The following is a 20,849-nucleotide window of genomic DNA, read 5'->3' on the forward strand; positions in this document are numbered from 1 at the left end:
CAAGTCAGAGAGCGACTCCATGAAAAAGATGTTGATCGGAAGACTTGGTTAATTAATATTTTAATATGTGCGCAAGTAGAGATTTATTTTGTTACTCAACACAAGTAGTTCCCGTCTCCGCCCATATAGATATGTTGTATTCCCATCATAATCATCATCGTATACACCTCACAGAGTAGAGATAACCCATATTGGTACAAAATACACGCCCGTCAATCAACTCAAGCGATATAAGAAAATCAATAACATCAGGGATATCACAGTAAAGAATGTAAGCCAGTCATCACGTGAATAATGATGCACCTGGAAAGTGCACTGAATGAAGAGTCTTGGTCTGCTCAACTCGAAGACGACACCTGAAAGCTCACTTTTGGTTTTGCGGCAAACGGCAATTAGCAATATGGTAGGTTGCATCAAGAAGATGCAGCATGACGTCGCAGATCATGCCTAGTATCAAGCAGGTCCATCATTCTTGGAATAAACGTTGTTGGGAAACCCGTTGTTCATGCGAGGTAGGCCAGCAGCGCCGACCTGCGCCGCCGCTAGTTGCGTGGGAGATAGCGGACCAGAAGTCTGTTGCTGAATATCCATGGGATTCCACCATGTGCTTCCCGGGTCAAGCGTCCCGCCCTGAATATAGTTATCCCAGGCATCCTAAGCCATGTTAGTCACAAGGGGAAGACTCCATACTGGGGATGAACATTGCTACATACCCAATCCAGGTTGACCTGCATATCAGGCATCTGGCCAAACATATTATTAAATAGGGCACCCGGTGTTTGGTCTGCGCCTCCGAAGCCTCCAAGTGAAGGAAGAGAAGCTTCTGGAGCCTTCAATGGCACGTCATTGAATGGTGCACCTTGCCCAGTGGGGGTCATCCCGCTGCTAAGCAATCCCAGAGTCATGGCAGCGCTTTGCTTCTCATCTTGTGGCTCAAATGCTGGGGTGACTGGCGTTCCTTCAGACCCGCCTCGCTGGAGACCACTAAGCATAACTCCAAGGACGCCACTAGCTTTCCACGCCTCCATGTTTTCATTGTGCAGCTCATCCCAGATGTCTTTACTTCGCTGCACAGCGGTCAACATTTCTTCCCTCCGCTCCTTGCCCCAAATGAAGACATCGGAAGATGTCCTCGAGACGTTTGGCACATTTTGTGTCTGGGTTCCGTAGTACAGGTCGAGGCATAGAATGGTGGCAGCTTGCAAGAAATCGCTGGAGCTGAGCGATGTTACTCGGTTTTGTCGGCTTCGCAACCGGCCTGTCGGCCGTGACTCCGAGTGGAGCATCGCTTGGAACCGTAGTAATTCCATTGCCGATTCGACGCAAGCTCGCCGCGAGGGTGCAAACCGCGGATTCTCTCGAGCCCGCGCAAGATATTTTCTATGAAGTATGCATTGTGCTCGATGATATACGCTCATCACCTAAAAATCGTCAATTCAATTAAAAAAGTGGCCAGACTCGAAATACTCACGGAAAAGCGGGACAGAATCATGACAAGAGGATCAAGCGGCGACTCTTCTATAGGTCGAACAAGAAGATGATCCGGTATCATATCACGAGCTCTGCGGAGCTCCGTGTCCATCTCCATGACTGTGTCATAGGAGATATTCTGGAAAGAGGATGTCCGCTCAATGGCCTGGCCCAGTACACCCGCTAGGCGCGACTTGGTGATCAGGTAGGAAAGTGGTGTTGGTTCGTTCGGAGGCCGGGAGGGAGGTAATTCTGTGCAGTTCTCATCGAAGTCATCATCATAGAGATTGCGTGGAAGCTCGGTATCACTGTCGGCCATGCGAATCATGGTGGGCAACCCAACTTGGCAGGAAAACAAAAGATCGGCTTGGCGGACGAATGACCAAACGCGGCGTCGCATCTCACCCTGGAAAGGCGTGATGTTCGGGAATGATTTGGAATCCCGATGATACCCCATTCTCATGGCCAAGCGCACAATAACACCATTGAGGACCCAAACCGAGACATCTGCTTCCTTTGTTTGGCAATAATCACCATGCAAATGAAAGGCCAAACATTCGATAAGATACGGATATGGTTTCGTGTAATCGGCCAACGTGAGACACATCGCCACAAGGTTCCGGAATGTCCCAGCCATATCCAGTGACTTGCCTCTAAACTCGGGGGGTTCATCGCCCTCACGATAATAGGAAAGCATAGAGAGTCGCATCATAGCGAAGAGCATTCCAATCCACACAATGCAGGTTTGTGATGGGTCTTCCCAGTGTTTGTTGTACTGGACGGAGATTGATAAGTCGATTTCACGATCTGAATTATGGGGGTTTACTTACCTGAGTCTGAAAGGTAGGCCCATGAAGGAAATCTAACGCGATATTTAGCATACAATGTCGAGTTCATCAAAGTGCAGCAGTTGATGGAGTCCTTACGAGTTGCGGGATCATAACAGTTGAAGTATCGCGCGATGAGTATATCCGTCGTATACTTCGAAGGAAATGAAGACATAATTTCCGCTCTGCTTGTAACTTTCATGGCTCCGAAGAGTAATGTGGACCCAGGAACATCTGTTGGAAGCTGAGTGGCCTTCAGCTTTTCAGCTTGCTCTTCGTATTGTTTCTTGTGCGTGGAAAAATAATTCTTGACCTCCGAAATCTACACCATGTGGTGAGCATCACGGCAGAGGAATTTCCACTCAAAAAAAACACTTACCTCACTGAGGACAGACGCCCAATGTGCATCACTAATGTAATACGATCTGTTATTGTCGACTTTCATGATGCCAAAAGACTTGGTCACCTGCTCCGTGTCGCTTTCCTCCTGAATGGCAGCGTCATCATCGATCTCCAGGTCGTCGTGGAGTTGAGCGGAACCTATGCTGCTATTTGTTCCTGATATTGCTGCCATTGCGGCAGCCGGGCCTTCAGACTGTGACCCATTGGTCATTAAAGATAGAACCAACCCCTCCAACCTATCGATTCTGTTCTGCATGTCATCTGGAGAGGTTGAGGCAGCCTGATTTGCGGAGTTCTTTTTTCGAGAATTGGTTTGGGCATAGGTGCAAGAATGGGCATCACCACGTTTGACGCAGTTCTCGCAAGGGTGGGCACGGTTACATTTCAGCCTATTGATTGATTAGTTTATTCTAGCCAAACTGAAGGCACATGGGAGGCCTACTTTCGATGGCGACAGGGACCGCACGAGAGAGGTACTCGATTCCGCTTTCGAACGACCCTATACTGACCTTCAGGCGATGGCCCGTTACTGGAAGATGTTGTTGACGGTGGAGTTGGTGTCATTTTGACGACGAAAGTAGGGCTCGCAGCCAGACAGATTCAGGATAGTGGACAAAGGCGCAATGGAATATAAGTCAACAAGCGGTAAAAAGTCTTTGTTAAAGTCACAGCCACCGTAAGGTTTATATAGACGATGAAAGGCCGTTTGTAGACTCGGTCGGTGCGACTGACAATCAGGTTTGGTGTGGATTGGAGAAACCAAAGATACAATGTTTGACTAGGAGCAGCGCGCAACGAATTCTCAAATCGCTCTCGCCCGTCAAAGCAAGTGAGGTCATCCGCCAAAGCGTTTGTTCTTGACCTATAGGCTAGTCCGAAGAGCCCACAACTTATGCAGCGGTCGGATTGCGCGAGGACTCGAGATGCAGCTGATACGGATTGGCGCAGATAAAGGACGATGGCGGGGTGAAGGCAATGCGATCAATCTGGAATGCGGGTCAGGCGTAGATAGGAGGAAAACAATCGACTAAGTTAAGAACAAATATATATGGGGGTTTCGACTACCCCCGCAGCACCACTACTGAAGATGAAAGGCCAGCGTCGAGGGCGCGACGACCGACGAGGGAATGTTTCGCGATCGAGCTCGATAACACCAAGATGAATCGCCAGCCGTGGTGAGGAAGATAGAGCCAGCCTTTACCCCCAACCACAATCGGACGGCTCAGAGAGATTGATCTGATGAAACTGAAAGATTGTGATATGGCAAGAAAGACTCTTTCTTGTTGACAGGAAGGAGGAAGAGGAGACCGCAAACGGGGTCGAGGAGCTCTGGGACTTCCTAACTGGGGTTCTGCTTAGTGATGCACACTTATCTCCGTTATCGCCATTCGCAAGAGGCGGTCACGTTCTGCCCGAATCCAGGGTCACTGAGAGACTGAGACTGAGAGGAGCGTGAGCACTGAGCACTGTGGCGGCGCAAGACAAGACTGGGTGATGTTTTCTGAGTTCCTTTGTTCTTGGAAAATCCGGAAGATTGTTTCTCATTTCAGCTTCAGTATCAGATGGCCCTTGTCCTCTTAGGCTGTCACAGTCTTCGTCACCAGCGAAAGGAACCAGGCTTGACCCGGACAGCATGGGGGCTGAAAAGGCTCGCCGTCTCCTACTGTTAGTGTGATCCTGGTCGAGACCGCGTCTTTCATTTGCTGGTTCATGGAAGGGGCCGCGTTAGGCTGTGGCTCTGCTCGATCTCTGAGTCACTTCTCGTGTCCACTCCAATCAAAACTGCCAGCAGACTGTTGTTGACCCGGCATCTTCCTTTCCTGCGCCGCATGCTGCGACAACAGGCAGAGACGAGTCAGGTTGGAGGTTCTTTGGGTCTGGCACACTGGGGTGGCATGGAGCATGGGGAACCTCGGTCCACTGTACGGTGCACCAGCCAAAGGTGGATCGCGACCGGAGCTTGATCAGACCTGCCATGTCTCCAGAAATACCTACTGTGTATACGACTCAGAGTACAAGCTCAACCGGAGCTGGAGAACGACAGTGAGAGAGTGAGAGAGGCGTTGCACATTGTACAACCTCCCAGACAATCAGCCGCTTGATGATGATAATTACCAACGAGACTGCATTGCTGTATCCTGATATCAATCCTCTGCTGGTGAGATTGACTCGTAGTATGAGATCTGTTTTTCCGGAGCGAATAATAAGCTTCATTATTGTAACGTTTTTTCGCCGCGAATTCGTCGATCGCATAAAATCAGATCATACCATGATCTATAACTTTAGGTCGAACGCCAATCTACAGTCTCTACAAAGCATTTTGGTGTTGTCATCATGTCGCTGGTGACTTGAGACCTGCGAAATTGTAGTGACAGCCTGGTTCACTTCCCCTCAAACATACACTCTTAAGGAGTGAATTGACAAAGTCAGCCTTGCCATCCTCATCCTTGTGAGTACTTCCTGCATCCCAACCAATGATCCGGGGGTGACCTCTCCTGTATTTTCCCTTCTGCCTACTTCTTGTCTAACCCTTCCAGCCTATAATCACTCCTTTCATCATAAAACATGTCACAGTGAAGATAGCAAAGGGCATTCAGCCAATCAAAACCCTCTGTAAGTCTGTATCAGTGCCAACAAGAAACGCCCATCATAATGGCAAACAAAGTGCATTAAACCTTCCCTTCAGTCACTGCCAGTTTGTGGTGGGGGAAGAAAGGCGGCTGGTTGTATAAGTTCCCCAGCAACCCCGTCTCCATTTGAGCTCAGAAACTACTTCTATCTCCTCCTTCTCCAACACCACCTTATCTTTCAGCACTTGGTTATTTTATCAGCTCTATATTAGTCTCCGATTCCCAGCACCACGACCTATCCAAACATTAACCCAATCCTTTCGCCTAAAACCTATCATGTCTGGCGCGGGAGGCCCACCCCGCGGTGGAAGAGGCAACGACCGTGGTAGGGGACGCGGACGAGGACGCGGAAGCTCCGGTGGATTTCGTGGATTTCACGGAGATCAGGAAGATCGTGGTCAGTTCCAGGGTGACTTACCCTACAGAAATCGCGGTGACCGCGCTGGAGGTGGTCGCGGTGGAGGTGGTCGTGGTAGAGGTGGTCGTGGTAGAGGTAGTCACGGACAAGATAATCGCGATCAAGGCCCTCCTATCTACTCGTATGTCTCTTTCGTCCTATCATTCTTCAATTTTGCTTAGCTAACTCTCGCTTTTCCCAACAAACAGCCCTAAAGGAGGCTTCTCGGCACCAAATGCCAAGGTTACCCAGACAGAGAATGCCTTGGAAAAGGCCCTGGTCAAAAAGGAGAGATCAGTCGGATATCCTGAGCGACCTGGATACGGCACAGAAGGCAGACCGGTAACTCTCTTTGCCAATTATATTGAAATGATGTCCGTTGGAAAAGGCCTATTCCGCTACAATATCGACATTGATAGCGGATCAAACCCAAACCCTCCGCCCAGAAAGCTGAAGCAGATCATCAACCTGATGCTCGAAGAGCAATTCTCCCAGACTCGCAGGAGTATCGTGACGGACTTTAGATCTACGATGATATCACATCTCCAAGTCCTGGACAAGGGTCAAGAGTCTGCAACTTTTGACATTGTCTACCGCGGCGAGTTTGAAGACGCACCACCACAGCGGGAAGAGAGATTCCGTGTCACCTGCAAGTATACCGGTCGCCTCGATCCTGCAGACTTGCTCAACTACTTAACATCCACAAATGTCGCGGCCATGTTCAACGAGAAGGCCGAATTCCTTCAGGCATTGAACATTTTGATCGGCCACTACCCTAAGACTACCGCTTCCATCGCTTCTCATGGTGCCAACAAGCACTATGCTATCGGTCAAGACGCCGAGAGACGGAACCTGGGCGCTGGTCTGGAAGCTCTTCGAGGGTACTTTGTGAGTGTGCGCGCTGCGACGGCACGCTTGCTGGTTAATGTTCAAGTCAAATACGTCGCCTGCTACCAGGAAGGACCCCTTGGTCAAATCATCGCTACGCTCAAGGCCGAGAATAAGGGCGATCCGCAGAGCTTGAAGAAATATCTCCATAAGCTCAGAGTCCGGGTGACCCATATCGAGCGGAAGAATAAAAAGGGTCAGGTAATTCCACGGATTAAGACCATCCACGGTATCGCCACACCCTTCGATGGGCGAAACCTCGCCAACCCACCGAGGTTCAGACAATTAGCAGCAGGACAATTAGCAGCAGGGCCGGAAGATGTGAAATTCTTCCTGGACGCTCCCAACCAATCGGCGTCACAAGCCAGCTCTGCAGGCTCAAAGGGAAAGAAGGGAAAGAAACCGGCAGGTCCCCAGCCGTCAGGAGAGTACATCAGTGTCGCCGACTTTTTCAAGAAAAGTAAGTGTCTGCCCGCGGGCTTTTCCACTGAAAAAAATATCGCTAATTGGTTCAATGAAGTCTACAAACTCAACGTCAACCCAGAGCTTCCGGTTGTGAACGTTGGCAATTCGGCTCAGCCATCATACCTTCCCGTGGAAGTTTGTATGGTTGAGCCTGGCCAGCCAGCAAAGTCGAAGCTCACGCCTGATCAGACCCGAGGTATGTTGAGCTTTGCAGTTAGAAACCCAGGAGCGAACGCACGGTCAATTGTCGAACAGGGGCAAAAGACCTTGGGAATCGGTGCCAGTGCCAACCCCACTCTGGTACGTTAATGGGACCCCAGCCCTTCACACGATACAATTGCTGACATACTGGCATCTCTAGGTGGACTTTGGAGTGCGAACCAACCCAAGTCTGATCACAGTTCCCGGACGAGTGCTTAATGCGCCCAAGGTGTACTACAACAACAATAAGCAAGTCGCGCCTATTGCGGGTAGCTGGAATATGAGGTCGATCAGATTCTCCACGACCACCAAATTGCAAAGCTGGGTATACCTCTATCTTCATGACCCTGGCAGCAAAGCGGTGTTTCAGACTTCAAAGGACATGTCAGACTGCCTTAATGCCTTTGCGGCGAAGCTCAGGGAGGTGGGAGTCATGGCCAATGGCCCGATCATAGGATCTCGGATTATACTGGATTCCAACTACGCGGGCAGAATCAACGCAGAGATTAGTGAACTTATGATAAAGCATAAGCCGCAAATGATTCTGACAATTCTTCCTAATAATGACACCGGGCTCTACAACTGCATAAAGCAAGCCTGCGACATCAGACATGGTGTGCGCAACATCAACGTCCTGGCAAGTCAACTCGCCAAGGGCAACCCGCAATACTTTGCCAATGTCGGCCTTAAATTCAACCTCAAGCTCGGAGGCATCAATCAGAAAATCATGCCAGACCAGCTAGGCATCATCGGTGAAGGCAAGACAATGCTCCTCGGCATAGACGTTACTCACCCGTCGCCTGGTTCCGCCAAAGAAGCACCCAGTGTCGCAGCCATGGTCGCCTCAGTCGACTCTTACCTCGGCCAGTGGCCCGCTGAAATCCGCATCCAGAGGGAGTCCCGCACTGAAATGGTCGACGACCTCGAATCCATGCTCAAGGCTCATCTTCGCCGCTGGGCCAAGAACCACAAGGGCGCCTACCCCGAGAACCTCATCGTCTACCGCGACGGCGTCTCAGAGGGATATTATGACCTCGTCATAGAAAGGGAACTGCCGCTTCTCCGATCCGCATGCAAGGCCATGTACCCAGCACCCGACACAGCCAAGAAACTCCCGCGCATCTCAATCATCATCGTCGGCAAGCGCCACCACACCCGCTTCTATCCAACTGGCCAGCAAGACGCCGACCACTCCAACAACCCCATCAACGGCACAGTCGTCGACCGCGGCGTCACCGAGGCCCGCAACTGGGACTTCTTCCTGCAGGCGCATACAGCGCTCCAGGGCACCGCCCGTCCAGCACACTACTACACCGTCTGGGACGAGATCTTCGTCAAGCAGAAGGACGCCGCCGATAAGCTCGAGTCCATGACGCACCACATGTGCTACCTCTTCGGCAGGGCAACCAAAGCCGTGAGTATTTGCCCCCCGGCATACTACGCTGACCTTGTCTGCACGCGTGCGCGGTGCTACCTGAGCCACGCCTTTGACCCATCCACACCTAGCGGTAGTGTCATTAGCGATGATAGCGCGTCTGTCAGGATCGAGGCCGAGGATGTGCGCATCCATCCTAATGTCGCCGATACGATGTTCTACATCTAGATTGGACCTTGCAAGGGTCGATGTGCAAAGGCTTGGAATGTGGCTTTAGGGAATAAGTGGTCGCTATGTTTGGACGGGAGCGTCTAGTTGGAATCTAAATTATAATAGGCAATTAGGTGAGATAGTTATTGTTGCGGTTTAGGAACTAGCTTAGAACGAATTTGATATTGTTCTTTCTTATGCGATCTTCTTCGTCTTTGAATCTACTTGCCTGCGTATGTATGTGTATCTCATTCTCTTGTCATACGACCAAGCCCCTCGAGTCAATGGGGTTTTTTATGAGCTCTATATATCTTCACTTAAGATGGAAAATCATAGGGATTCAATTTCACTACATGATAATGTGTGGATGTTACAATGAGTGTTCTTCATAAACGTTGAAGTTCCACAGGTCAAGCACTGGTATTAAAATCTGAGACCATCAGCCGCAAATATATATACACATATGGGCCACCACCAACTCCATCAACACAACCACAACGCGACAAAGTCTAGACGCGTTCAAGTTCGAAAAAGAAAACTTGAATGAATCATCTGCTCTATGAGAAATATTGAAGAAAAAAATCTCTCAAACTCATCAGCAAGTTGTTCTCTGTACTCGCGTTACCCATGCGATGGCCAAGGAACGCGCAAGTTGGACATATTTTTGTCATTTTAATTCTTAATATAATTATCCCTTTCATTTATGTAATTCATTTTCCGCTCGCCTGCTTTTCGAGCCAGAAAGACCAATCACACAGCCTATTGATTTAAACGATTAGATGAAGTTCAAGAAGAGCGTTGGGCATGAGGGCAAAGAGGGAGGCCATGTATAGAAGAAGTTGGCCGATGCCGGCATGTTTAGTAGTACGAATCTACCTATGCATGTAGACATCAAATATTCATCGAAGGAGGCGTCATCAGAAGAGATAAACTGCACCGCTAGTATATCGACTTTGATAGTAATTTGATTTGGATGAAATAAATACGGACGGAGTATCACAAACAGGTAGAGACTGTAGACTCAAAACAAATAGTACAGGTAAAGAAAATGATAAGCACGAAGACATGGAATGAAAGTTAAGTAGACCGCCGAGAGACAACAAAAAGAAACGTTGTAGTGTATCAATGATAGTCATAGATGCATGCAGGCGTTGACCGTTTAGACGTTCAATATTGTCGCAGTTTGTTTTTCGCTTTCTGTTTCTTCTTGAATTCGTAACCGTGGCTCGTGGATATGATCAGCTTTCTGAGAGTGTCTTCATTCAGGCGTCGAGGCGGCTCTACTCGTCGTCAAAGCTCCAGTTTCTCTGGTTGACGTGGTGCATTCGGCGCTGCGGCGGGGGAGGAGCGGTCTTGGTAGGCTCTGGAGAGTTACTCAACTTCCACGAAGGTTCCATTTGCTTGACGGCCTTCAAGCGGTCCCCCGAAGGCTTCTTATTCTCGCGGCTGACATTGTCGTTAGTTGTCTGTGGTTCGCCTGGCGTGTCCCAGTGGCTTTCGAAGTCCTTTTTGCGATTGGGTCCGTTATGCACGACTGAGAGGGGGCGTTCCTTACTGGCTTGCTGTCGGGCGTCCTCATCTGCGTCGACCTCGGCATCCGCGTACAGGGTATCCTTGTAAAGACCCATACCTTTGTTTCCGTATGACCTGATAATGCGCTTGCTGCCCTGCTCTTCGTCGCCATCTGTGATTTGAAAATGTCTTTCGGCGTCACGACGAGGCTGCACGACGCGTGGCCTAGCTGGGGGTGAGTTTTCGTCGACCTCCTCGTCGCTCCATCCAAAATGACGAACCTCCTCACCACGGGGCTTGCGCTGAGGCTTCTGAGGCGTCGAGAAGTCTTCAAAGTCCCAGTTGTTTACATGACGGGAACCAGAGCGCCCGGCAGTAGGCTTAACCTCGCGGCTGCTGTTGTCGGCTCCCAGTTCGAAGTGATCGAAACGTCTGGGGTTAGCGCGGAAAGCAATTTGCTCTGGCTTCTCGCGGGCGACTGTCTCGTCATCGTCAAAGATGCGCGACCGCTCGTAGTTCTTGCCGGCCCCGACCTTGGGCGCAACTGGAGTTCCTTCCTGCTGGTCCTCCTCAGGATCGAAGATACGTGATGTACGGTAGTTCTTTCCTGCACCAGCCTTGGGAGCAACGGCACGAGGCTTAGAGGGTGTGGCATCGGGCACCTCGTCATCACCCTCATCACCTACAAAGAGCTCATTGAGATCACGGGGAGGAGGCTTCGCGGAGGCAGGAGCACGGGGTGCCTGGACGGGCTGGCCGCGGTCCTTGGAGGGGGAGAGTAGCTCGAACAGCGAGTCGGCCGCGTAGGGGTCTTTGATATGTTTCTTTCCGGGAGAGGGAGGGCGATCGGGGTTCTCATTCTGCTCGAACTTCGTAGAGGGTGCTGCCTCAGCCTTGGGAGGTCCATTGTCTGCAGTTCCTGCGGCGGTCGTGTTCTTGATGAGGCGAGTTTGCTTGTCCGCGTCGCGAATGGGCCAGTTACGCTTTCCAATGACCTCGACCTGCTTTAGGAGGGAAGCCTGGTCCCAGTGGACTCGGATACTCTGGATCTCATTTTGGGAGTTGAAGCGCACAATATGGATCTACAGTAGAGATCGTCAATGTCAGTAAAGTAGTTCACTCGCCGGAGAATTTGGTGAAGGATGAGTGCCCACCGTGGGGAACTTCGCGACGCGATCAAACAAGAAAGTCTCGTCCAAGTTAGGGAGATAGGCTCCACCTCCGGTCAGGAACTGAAGAGAAGTGTCGACATCCAAGGATAGGGCGTTGGAGCCTTGCACGGAGTCAATGATGGTCTGTGAGTTGATCTTCAGGTCTGTCTGCTTAGTGAGGTGCTTGATGACCTTGTCGGCGCCGTGGATCTCGGTAGTGGAGGTAATATAGATCAGAGAGGCATCAGAAGCCAAGGGCGCCGAGTTGGGAGCAGCAAGGAACCTCTGGTACACGTCTTTTAGAGACATGGCGAACTCGATGGGATGATGAAGAAATGAGAGTAGAAAGGTAAATAAATGAAGGGTGGTTCAGCCAGCGAAGAGGAGAACGATTGTTTGGTTGCGCAAAGACACGAACCACGGTTGACTGTCAGGACTCTAGATCAACCACGAACAGGTGTCGCAGCGCGATTTATGAGGAATGACAGGGTCGCGGGAGTTGGGCGAAGAGAAAGAAAGATGAATGGAAAGACCCAGAAGTGAGTAGGGCCTGGAATCCGTGTCTCTTGCTTTCTTTAAGAACCGCGCCGGGAAGGTTCAAGGAGTTAAGTCTACCAGTCCAACACAAGAATCAAAGCACAAGGAACCCGCGTCGGGTATTCGGCTGCTCCGCGCAGTGATACAGGCCAGGTCAATCATAATAACACCAGGCTGCTATAATTTGAAGCTGGTTCCTCCAGGGTTCCCTAATAATTACCCAAATAACAGCCAAGGAAGGCCAGGACTGGGGATCCCACTGCGGCGACTGCGCCAGTGTTTCACCACAACACGCCCGTCCCAAGCCGCGTCCCTCAGGCAACTACAAACGAAATGAGTATGAACACAACAATAAGATTGTCTGATATTGTTATGCTCTATAGAATATGCTTCATACTTCTTCTCATACTGATCTCCAATTGTATATCCGTATATTGCCTTCTAGATAACCATTGCTCAAGGGCATCGCTCTACTCCGCATCCCAGTGGGGTGTCCGTGAATAGATCTGCATTCCACACCGGCCAAAACAAGATCGATCATGCTGCTGATGCAGCTGTCGCTTATCGTAATGGCCGCAGGAGAAGGGACTAGAACCAATCAGGCGCGGCGCCTTCATTCTATCCCTGGCTGGCAGAAAGCTGATAGTCCCAGCTCCAACGCACTGTCGAGCAGTTCCAGGGACAAGCACAACTCCCGCGGCTCGATAAGTTTGGTATTTGTGAGTATAATAGAAGATTTCGCGGCGGTTTATACCGCGGCTCTTGTTTTGTATGGTCGTAATCGTCGTAATTCGCAAGATAGATATTACTATAGTGGTCTGCAGAGAAGATCGTGGGTTAGCATTTGCCTCAGCCCAAGCGCGAGGGAAAGCCCACCCTAGGTAATCTTCCTTGATTGTTCCAATTGCGTTAATCGCAGCGACATCTGGCTTGACACCGAGAATCTTGAGTCGCAAAGTGGTGCCTTTCTCGATAACCTGGTCTGCGTGATCGGTGTACTGCGGGGGTACTGTATTGGGTTCCCATTTGATGTCGGAGGGAATGTTCTTGTTATAATTAGCATTTGAACAATGATCTTGCAATAACTGAGGCCGACATACCTTGCGCGCAATAAAAACGGCCAATGGACCGGCCAAGGTAAATATTCCTGTGGGTTTCACTGATGTCACGACAGCATCGACCTAAAGGCACAGTTAGACAAATCCATGGCCCATATCCGAGATACACCTACTGTCTCTCCTCGGAATGGCTTCCAGATGATCGCTCGGTACTTGATTGTGTATTCGGCTTGACCGTTGCTTGGGAGCACTCTTCCTTCGCCAATATCCACCATGTCCATAACACAGATAACGAAGTGATCTCCCGTACATCGCCCTTCCTCCTCCTCATTCAATCGGTTGATGAGATATTCCCGGACATTTGGACCGAAATATGACGGATGTAAGGCGATAACCTTGGTCTCTTCTTTGAGAAAGAACATGGCGAATACTAAGAATCAGGCGAATCGAGACCGGTGATAGGATACCGTTGCACACTTGCGAGCGCAGCGCTAAAGCGAGTCCTTAGTATAGCGGCGAATTCGAGCGGCGCAGTTCGAGAAAGTGGGTTATATCGCCGCGGCGAGTCTCGACAGTTGGCGGGATGACTGGGTGGTGATGGGTTGAAAAAAAATCACTGCTTCATGGCCGCTCGCGGGATGAAGGAGATTGCTGAAGACACCGAGAAGTAAGCGCAAGGGATCGCGACCAGAAGCCTCCCAGGAGGTAATGTATTGTAGAGGACCTGAAATCGAGCAACAAAGAGCTCTCACGAGTCCGTCTGGCTCGAACCGCCTTTGACCCAAGCTCCAGCTGGTCACCTGATCTCAACGAGCAGCAGGCAGCTTTATCCGCCGATTACAATACATTACGCCGGATTCCGCCGGTCTTTGGTGCAGCTTCCGCGGACCTGGTTATTGTAATACCACTTATGCAGTGCATTGCTGGGGCCTCGGTCTGCACATGACGTTCATGCAATCAGGTCTCGATTATTCACTGGCGTTGCTCAGCCCATACGATGACCCTGACCCTGACCCTTTAGGCTGGCATAAATTCTGCGGGGCGTTGAGCCTTATATTATCATCTCTTATTCTTTTCTATCCGTTCGAGTCTTTCTTCATTGTCATCCGCTTCAAGACACTATGGCGTTGAACCTCGAGAAGCAGCTGCTCTTTGTAAGTAGCCTTGAGATGCCATTCTCATGAAGCCATGGGACATTTGCTCACGTCTGCAGTACGGCGCGTACCACAATAATCCAGTTCGTCTCCTTCTATCCACGGCAATGATGCCCTACTTAAATTTCTCGAGGTGAACGTCGCGATCCATATAACATGCGTGCCGATCCTCTTATTCACCGGCATCGCCTTGGTATGCCCCCGGCTCGAGAAGGCAAAACGAAGCATAGCTCTGACAATATATCTCTTCTCACGTCTAGGCATCAAACACGCCGGCTTTCTTCTCAGTACCGGATGTAATCAAGATCGAAAACCTACCTCCTAATCTCGGAACCATCGCGGCCCTCGTCTACGCCATATTCTATATACTCTTGGAGCCCGTGGCAGGAGCACTCGTCGCACCGCTCGTTATCGGTGGCGCGGCACTCGGAAACCACATCCTAGCTACATATGGCGCGACAGCAAACTACTGGTTTGGCGGAATCCACGTCGTCTCTTGGTTGCTGCAGTTCGTCGGCCACGGTGTCTACGAAGGTCGCGCTCCGGCTTTGCTCGACAACCTGGTTCAAGCTCTGCTGCTTGCTCCTCTCTTCGTCTGGATGGAGGTCCTGTTCTTTTTCGGCTACCGCCCGGAGCTGAAGGCCCGATACGACGCCAATGTGCAGAAGAAGATTGCCGAGTTCCGGCAGCAGAAGGATAAGGCCGCGAAGTGATGTATAAAGAGAACTGAGGCTTAGGTCGCAGCTTGTGCATGGCTACTGTTGGTACAAACATCATTCTTATGACAGCGTTTATGACCTGCTTGTTTGTGAATAGCGTTGGGGCATCGCGGTTGTCAAAGGGTTCAATTGGACCTCTTTTGATTGTTGTATATTTTTACTGCTGATATTGTTCATAAGCACTATTGCTGCATAATTGGCCACTTGAATAAACGGTCCACCTGGCATTGTACAAATCATAGCTCGGTAAGGCTACTGGAGTGCTGGCGGAAGGTGGTGAGCTGGCAAGGTGATGGACGAGCGGAGTAGAGCTACTGAGCCGAACCTGGAAATGAAAGGAGCTCTGCCGCAGGTGCCCAGCTAGAGGGAGCTCAAGGTAATGAGAGCAATTCGCATACGAACTGGTGTTCGAAAACAATGTTGAGTAAAGACTGCAAGAACCGCTCAATTCTTCCAAGACCAGAATATTATAGCACCGAAACCGGGCATCTCGTTCAGATATTCCACCTGTAGAAGCTAGCTGCAGGTGGTTGACGTCGCCGCCCGTGGTTGTAGCAACGAATGACTAAGCTGTTACGATGAATACCCGGAGATCCGAAAAATACAAAACACGGTGACCAGAAAGGAAACATTGCCAGCTGTCCGGTTTGGGAAGGCACCCGGCAACAACCCCAACACAGAGGGAAGGAGCGATGTAGAAAAGTCAAAATATACTTCGGGGAGTTAAATTTAGTATTATATAGTAAAAAATGAAGTATAGAAGAGCCGCGCAACAGCAATCGCATCAAGAACGTTGATGTTCGTTTTCTTGGGGTGTCCCGTGAGCGCACTAGGGCGGGTTCGGAGGATGCTGGGACTCGGCAAAAATAGGCTTAGTCCCAGTCCTGAGAATCCTCCCAACCCCGACGACAAAGCTCTCCTTCATCCATCCACACTCCTCCTCTCCTCTCACCTCTTCCCCCAATTACATCCCATCTTCGAGGAAACCTTTCACCCTCTCCTCTGAACCCTTTTCGCAATGTTCAGGAACGCTTTGCGGCAGTCTAGCCGCACCGTTGCGGCTGCCACTGCCACTGGCAGGATCGCCTCGGTGAGTTCTATCCCTGTCGAGGTCGACGACGACGACCCAATTTGCCCGACTACCATCGGAAAGTCATCTTAATGAGATGCTCAATCGCTTCTCGAGACATCGCCCTATACTCTATACCACCTCAACGCGTTGTTGTTGCGCTGCGCCGTAGCTAACAGAATTTGCTTCCGTCCAGGTTCGCGCGGCTGTTCCCGGCCCCCTCTCTGCTGCCTCCAAGCAGGTCCGTACCTACGCTGCTGAGGCCAAGGCCTCGCCCACCGAGGTCTCTTCCATCCTTGAGCAGAGAATCCGTGGTGTTCAGGAGGAGTCTGGTCTTGCTGAGACCGGACGTGTCCTTTCCGTCGGGTACGTCACTTCGCCTTCGTCGGGTAGAAAAATTTGGTGTCGACTGCAATATCGCTCAATTTGTCGAAAAACCACCGATGCCCATCTCGAAAGGGCATAAATGATCGATCGAACAATTGACTGACTCGAATTTCATCGTATAGTGACGGTATCGCCCGTGTCCATGGCATGACCAACGTGCAGGCTGAGGAGCTTGTTGAGTATGACGACCCATTAAGCTTGATATGCACCTGAAACACGACTAATATCTCAATAGGTTCGCCTCTGGTGTCAAGGGTATGTGCATGAACCTCGAAGCCGGCCAGGTTGGTGTTGTGTTGTTCGGTTCCGACCGTCTCGTCAAGGAGGGTGAGACCGTCAAGCGTACCGGAGAGATTGTATGTCGCATCGACCTGATAACCCAATGTAAATCGCAGCAAAGACTAACAAAACATGCAGGTCGATGTTCCCGTCGGTCCTGAGCTTCTCGGTCGTGTCGTTGACGCTCTTGGTAACCCCATTGATGGTAAGGGTCCTCTCAACGCCTCTGGCAAGAGCCGTGCCCAGCTCAAGGCTCCTGGTATTCTCCCCCGTCGGTCCGTCAACCAGCCCGTCCAGACTGGTCTGAAGTGTGTCGACTCCATGGTGCCCATTGGTCGTGGTCAGCGTGAGTTGATCATCGGTGACCGTCAGACCGGTAAGACCGCTGTCGCTCTCGATGCCATCCTCAACCAGAAGCGCTGGAATAACACCAACGACGAGAGCAAGAAGCTCTACTGTATCTACGTCGCTGTTGGTCAGAAGCGTTCCACCGTTGCTCAGCTCGTCAAGACCCTTGAGGAGAACGACGCCATGAAGTACTCCGTCATTGTTGCCGCCACTGCTTCCGAGGCTGCTCCCCTTCAGTACCTCGCTCCCTTCACTGGTAAGTTCAAATTCCCAGTCTTTTGCAAGTTGTCGAAGGCGTGATTGAATTTGGGAATTTACGTTGGGTCACCTGCTCCCGCGTTCCTTTCCTTTCGACCACGGCCGAATTAGAGTTACCTTGCCCGGCCAATTAGAGTTTCCGACCACGGCCCGCACCCGCGATGCCGGCATCGGCCAACTTCTTCTATACATGGCCTCCCTCTTTGCCCTCATGCCCAACGCTCTTCTTGAACTTCATCTAATCGTTTAAATCAATAGGCTGTGCCGTTGGGGAATTCTTTCGCGATAATGGAAAGCACGCTGTCATTGTCTACGATGACTTGTCCAAGCAGGCCGTTGCCTACCGTCAGATGTCTCTGCTGCTCCGTCGTCCCCCCGGTCGTGAGGCCTACCCTGGTGACGTTTTCTACCTCCACTCTCGTCTCCTCGAGCGTTCCGCCAAGATGAACGAGAAGCACGGTGGTGGTTCCCTCACTGCCCTTCCCGTCATTGAGACCCAGGGTGGTGATGTTTCCGCTTACATTCCCACCAACGTCATTTCCATTACCGACGGTCAGATCTTCTTGGAGGCTGAGCTCTTCTACAAGGGTATCCGTCCCGCCATTAACGTCGGTCTTTCTGTTTCCCGTGTCGGTTCCGCTGCCCAGGTCAAGGCCATGAAGCAGGTCGCCGGTTCCCTGAAGCTCTTCTTGGCTCAGTACCGTGAGGTTGCTGCTTTCGCCCAATTCGGTTCCGATCTCGATGCCTCCACCAAGCAGACCCTCAGCCGTGGTCAGCGTCTCACTGAGCTGCTCAAGCAGAAGCAGTACAGCCCCATGGCTGTCTCTGACATGGTTCCCCTCATCTTCGCTGGTGTCAACGGTTACCTTGACAACATCCCCGTTGACAAGATCCTCCAGTGGGAGTCTGACTTCCTTGCTCACATCAAGAGCAACTCTCCTGAGATCCAGGAGACTATCGAGAAGGAGGGTCAGGTCAGCAAGGAGCTTGAGGCTAAGCTCAAGGACGTCATTGGCGCCTTCAACAAGTCCTTCAGCGCATAGGTGAGCAACCAACTTAGTTGTTGATTAGCCTACCATGTACTGTTCTCATTTCCTGACTCTGTGTGTATAGACAAGATAGCTTGTACAATTGACTCCACCGTTTTGTTTCCTCTTCAATGAGGCTTCTGGCTGATTGTGCTCGACACAACGCGGCATCGCTGTAGCTGTGAAGCAAAAGCAAAGAGCCGGTGGGCTGAGAGAAGGAGCTAAAATATGATAATATCCTGTACGTTTAGATGTTTTTGCGCGCCAGGGAATGGAATCGGACAGAACGACTGAATGAGTTGGCAAGTCCATGGGAAAAGGAGTTGCATCTCTTCGGTTGGTTCGGGCTAGGATTCCTTTGTCTACATATCGAATATGATTTCTTTTGTTTGTTTCCATATTTTTATATCAATGAAGCAATGAATGCTCTGCTCTAAATTCTTCTCCCCCACGAAGACTCCTTACGGGGCCAAGACGAGCTTATTCAAAGGTCTAGACTCCAGTACAATCTATAACTTCCTGAATTGTTCGTTTAACCGACTCAGAACTATAGGAATGTAGACTGTCTGAACCTGGCCGAAACCGGAGGTCTGGCTACATGGGTTTTCCGGTCCAGCACTCTCGTATACCTAAGGCCAATTGGACTAACATACGTATAACAAGTACCGCAATGCTCCAATTATAATCCCGAATGTACTAGTAACGTAAAGTTCAAGCTATGGCGCTGCATGAGGTCCCAGAGCAAGACCATCTGTCATGGCTGGGCTGAATGCGGGATGATCTTTATCGATAAGCGAATGGTTTTCGGGCTAAATTTTCAAGGCCCCTCCCCTCCACCATACTCCTGTAACGGCATTGACTCACCTCACTCACTTTCGCATCTCTCCTCTCTTCTGTAGAATTATCTCACAGATCACCCGCACACAATGGCCACCCCTTCAGAACCAGCTCCCACCAATTGCAAGGTCATGCTCTCCAAGCATGTCGCAAATGGCCTGCTCAACGAAGTCTCAGAGGGCATCAAGACGCTGGAGAAGCCACCCCATCTGGTCGGATTCCTGGCGAACAATGACCCCGCGGCGCTGATGTACGCGCAATGGACCGAGAAGACATGTCATGAAAAGTGAGCATTCTTTCGTACCTTGCTTGTTCTCTTATACCCTACCGCGCCATTGGCAATTGACCATGGCCGGCCGATGCGTCATGCCCTGGCGGGACCAATTCCCGGCGGCCTATATCTCTATCTCTATCTTTTATTTATTTGTATATCGTAGCTAACGTAGTCAAACTGTATAGTGGATTCAAGTACTCCCTCCGCGAAGTGAACCGCGACAACCTCGAAGAAGCCATCCTCGCCGCAAACATTGACTCCGACGTCGACGGCATCATCGTATACTACCCCATCTTCAACAACAGACAAGACCAGTACCTGCAGCAGATCGTCGACGTATCCAAGGACGTAGAGGGTCTCAGCCACCGCTACATTTTCAACATGTACCAGAACATCCGCTTCTTGGACCCTGAGAGCAAGCGCCAGAAGTGTATCCTCCCCTGCACGCCGCTGGCTATCATCAAGATCCTGGAATACCTGAACATCTACAACACGATCCTGCCCTTTGGGAACAGACTGCACGGACACACAATTTGCGTTGTAAACCGCTCGGAGGTTGTTGGAAGGCCGCTTGCTGCGCTGTTGGCGAACGATGGAGCTTGTGTTTATAGTGTTGATATTACCGGTATCCAGAAGTTCTATCGTGGGGAGGGTCTCAAGCTGGGACGGCACGAGGTTGAGGATGTAGAGGGTAAGGAGCTGAAGGATATCGTTCCTCTTTGCGACACTGTTATCTCTGGTGTTCCTGGGGATAAGTACAAGTTCGACACCAGCCTGCTCCGTGACGGTGCTGTGTGCATCAACTTCTCAAGTGAAAAGGTAAGACTTCCTCTTGCACGCGAGCTCTAGACAATCATGCTAATACGTCCACCATAGAACTTTGGCCCCGAAGTCAAGCAAAAAGCTTCCCTCTTCGTGCCCTCAATCGGAAAGGTCACCATCGTCGTCCTGCTCAGGAACTTGCTTGTAAGTCTTCATACCCTTCACAAAATCACACTCATTGATCATGATCTAACAATCGCTGCAGAGACTCATCCAGAACAAGAGGATGGACGATATCAAGCCCGCTGCTGCCACCGAGCGGCCCGGCACACTCGAGGCTGCTTCATAGAGGAACGTAAACCCGTTTCTTCGACCGACTCAGCGATAAAATGTCATACTATTTAGAGCGCATTCGAATTTAGATTTCCCTTGTTTATGATGTCAAGCTTTCATTTCCATACCTATGCTTTATATTCCCTCTTTTGATGCTAACCGAATGACTTTACAAACGCCATGTTCCTACCTAAAGAGTACCTGAGCCATGAAGCTGGCTTCTGCGAGAATATGAATAGACACGACCCCAATTCCTCAATGATAACACGAATACGCAT

At 50.6% G+C, this 20,849-nt stretch overlaps 7 protein-coding genes across 7 annotated transcripts; 4 read left to right on the forward strand and 3 right to left on the reverse strand.

The window, feature by feature from the left end:
• Positions 1-69: 69 nt before the first annotated feature.
• BDV14DRAFT_103464 (Zn(II)2Cys6 transcription factor) lies at positions 70-3,681 on the reverse strand. The gene is made up of 7 exons (XM_073765532.1): positions 3,142-3,681; positions 2,677-3,088; positions 2,397-2,619; positions 2,301-2,332; positions 1,472-2,245; positions 714-1,421; positions 70-654 (listed from the first exon to the last, which is right to left on the reverse strand). Exons 1-7 carry the CDS (start codon positions 3,261-3,263, stop codon positions 454-456), a joined length of 2,472 nt encoding a protein of 823 aa, XP_073632320.1. The 5' UTR covers positions 3,264-3,681; the 3' UTR covers positions 70-453.
• Positions 3,682-5,605: 1,924 nt separating this feature from the next.
• On the forward strand, positions 5,606-8,883 carry BDV14DRAFT_187311 (putative RNA interference and gene silencing protein (Qde2); the record flags this gene model as incomplete). Its single annotated transcript, XM_073770940.1, has 4 exons — positions 5,606-5,868; positions 5,936-7,074; positions 7,135-7,379; positions 7,441-8,883. 4 exons carry the CDS (start codon positions 5,606-5,608, stop codon positions 8,881-8,883), a joined length of 3,090 nt encoding a protein of 1,029 aa, XP_073632321.1.
• A 738-nt stretch (positions 8,884-9,621) lies between these two features.
• BDV14DRAFT_165758 (uncharacterized protein) lies at positions 9,622-12,423 on the reverse strand. The gene is made up of 2 exons (XM_073767370.1): positions 11,532-12,423; positions 9,622-11,459 (listed from the first exon to the last, which is right to left on the reverse strand). The coding sequence occupies exons 1-2, from the start codon at positions 11,835-11,837 to the stop codon at positions 10,146-10,148; spliced, it is 1,620 nt and encodes a 539-aa protein (XP_073632322.1). The 5' UTR covers positions 11,838-12,423; the 3' UTR covers positions 9,622-10,145.
• A 1-nt stretch (position 12,424) lies between these two features.
• On the reverse strand, positions 12,425-13,847 carry BDV14DRAFT_165762 (DNA-directed RNA polymerase II subunit RPB7). The gene is made up of 4 exons (XM_073767371.1): positions 13,297-13,847; positions 13,166-13,246; positions 12,942-13,111; positions 12,425-12,883 (listed from the first exon to the last, which is right to left on the reverse strand). The coding sequence occupies exons 1-4, from the start codon at positions 13,543-13,545 to the stop codon at positions 12,874-12,876; spliced, it is 510 nt and encodes a 169-aa protein (XP_073632323.1). The 5' UTR covers positions 13,546-13,847; the 3' UTR covers positions 12,425-12,873.
• A 204-nt stretch (positions 13,848-14,051) lies between these two features.
• BDV14DRAFT_165768 (2-hydroxy-palmitic acid dioxygenase MPO1) lies at positions 14,052-15,716 on the forward strand. The gene is made up of 4 exons (XM_073767372.1): positions 14,052-14,277; positions 14,337-14,360; positions 14,411-14,470; positions 14,538-15,716. Exons 1-4 carry the CDS (start codon positions 14,245-14,247, stop codon positions 14,988-14,990), a joined length of 570 nt encoding a protein of 189 aa, XP_073632324.1. The 5' UTR covers positions 14,052-14,244; the 3' UTR covers positions 14,991-15,716.
• Positions 15,717-15,811: 95 nt separating this feature from the next.
• BDV14DRAFT_165775 (F1F0 ATP synthase subunit alpha) lies at positions 15,812-18,934 on the forward strand. The gene is made up of 6 exons (XM_073767373.1): positions 15,812-16,086; positions 16,262-16,431; positions 16,575-16,631; positions 16,688-16,808; positions 16,870-17,335; positions 17,596-18,934. Exons 1-6 carry the CDS (start codon positions 16,015-16,017, stop codon positions 18,378-18,380), a joined length of 1,671 nt encoding a protein of 556 aa, XP_073632325.1. The 5' UTR covers positions 15,812-16,014; the 3' UTR covers positions 18,381-18,934.
• Positions 18,935-19,291: 357 nt separating this feature from the next.
• BDV14DRAFT_187315 (methylenetetrahydrofolate dehydrogenase (NAD(+))) lies at positions 19,292-20,587 on the forward strand (the record flags this gene model as incomplete). Its single annotated transcript, XM_073770941.1, has 4 exons — positions 19,292-19,488; positions 19,662-20,295; positions 20,353-20,442; positions 20,504-20,587. The coding sequence occupies 4 exons, from the start codon at positions 19,292-19,294 to the stop codon at positions 20,585-20,587; spliced, it is 1,005 nt and encodes a 334-aa protein (XP_073632326.1).
• Between the last annotated feature and the right edge of the window lie 262 nt (positions 20,588-20,849).

This window comes from Aspergillus stella-maris (assembly GCF_047715825.1).
Source record: "Aspergillus stella-maris strain CBS 113639 unplaced genomic scaffold BDV14scaffold_5, whole genome shotgun sequence".
NCBI classification, from domain to species: Eukaryota; Fungi; Ascomycota; class Eurotiomycetes; order Eurotiales; family Aspergillaceae; genus Aspergillus; species Aspergillus stella-maris.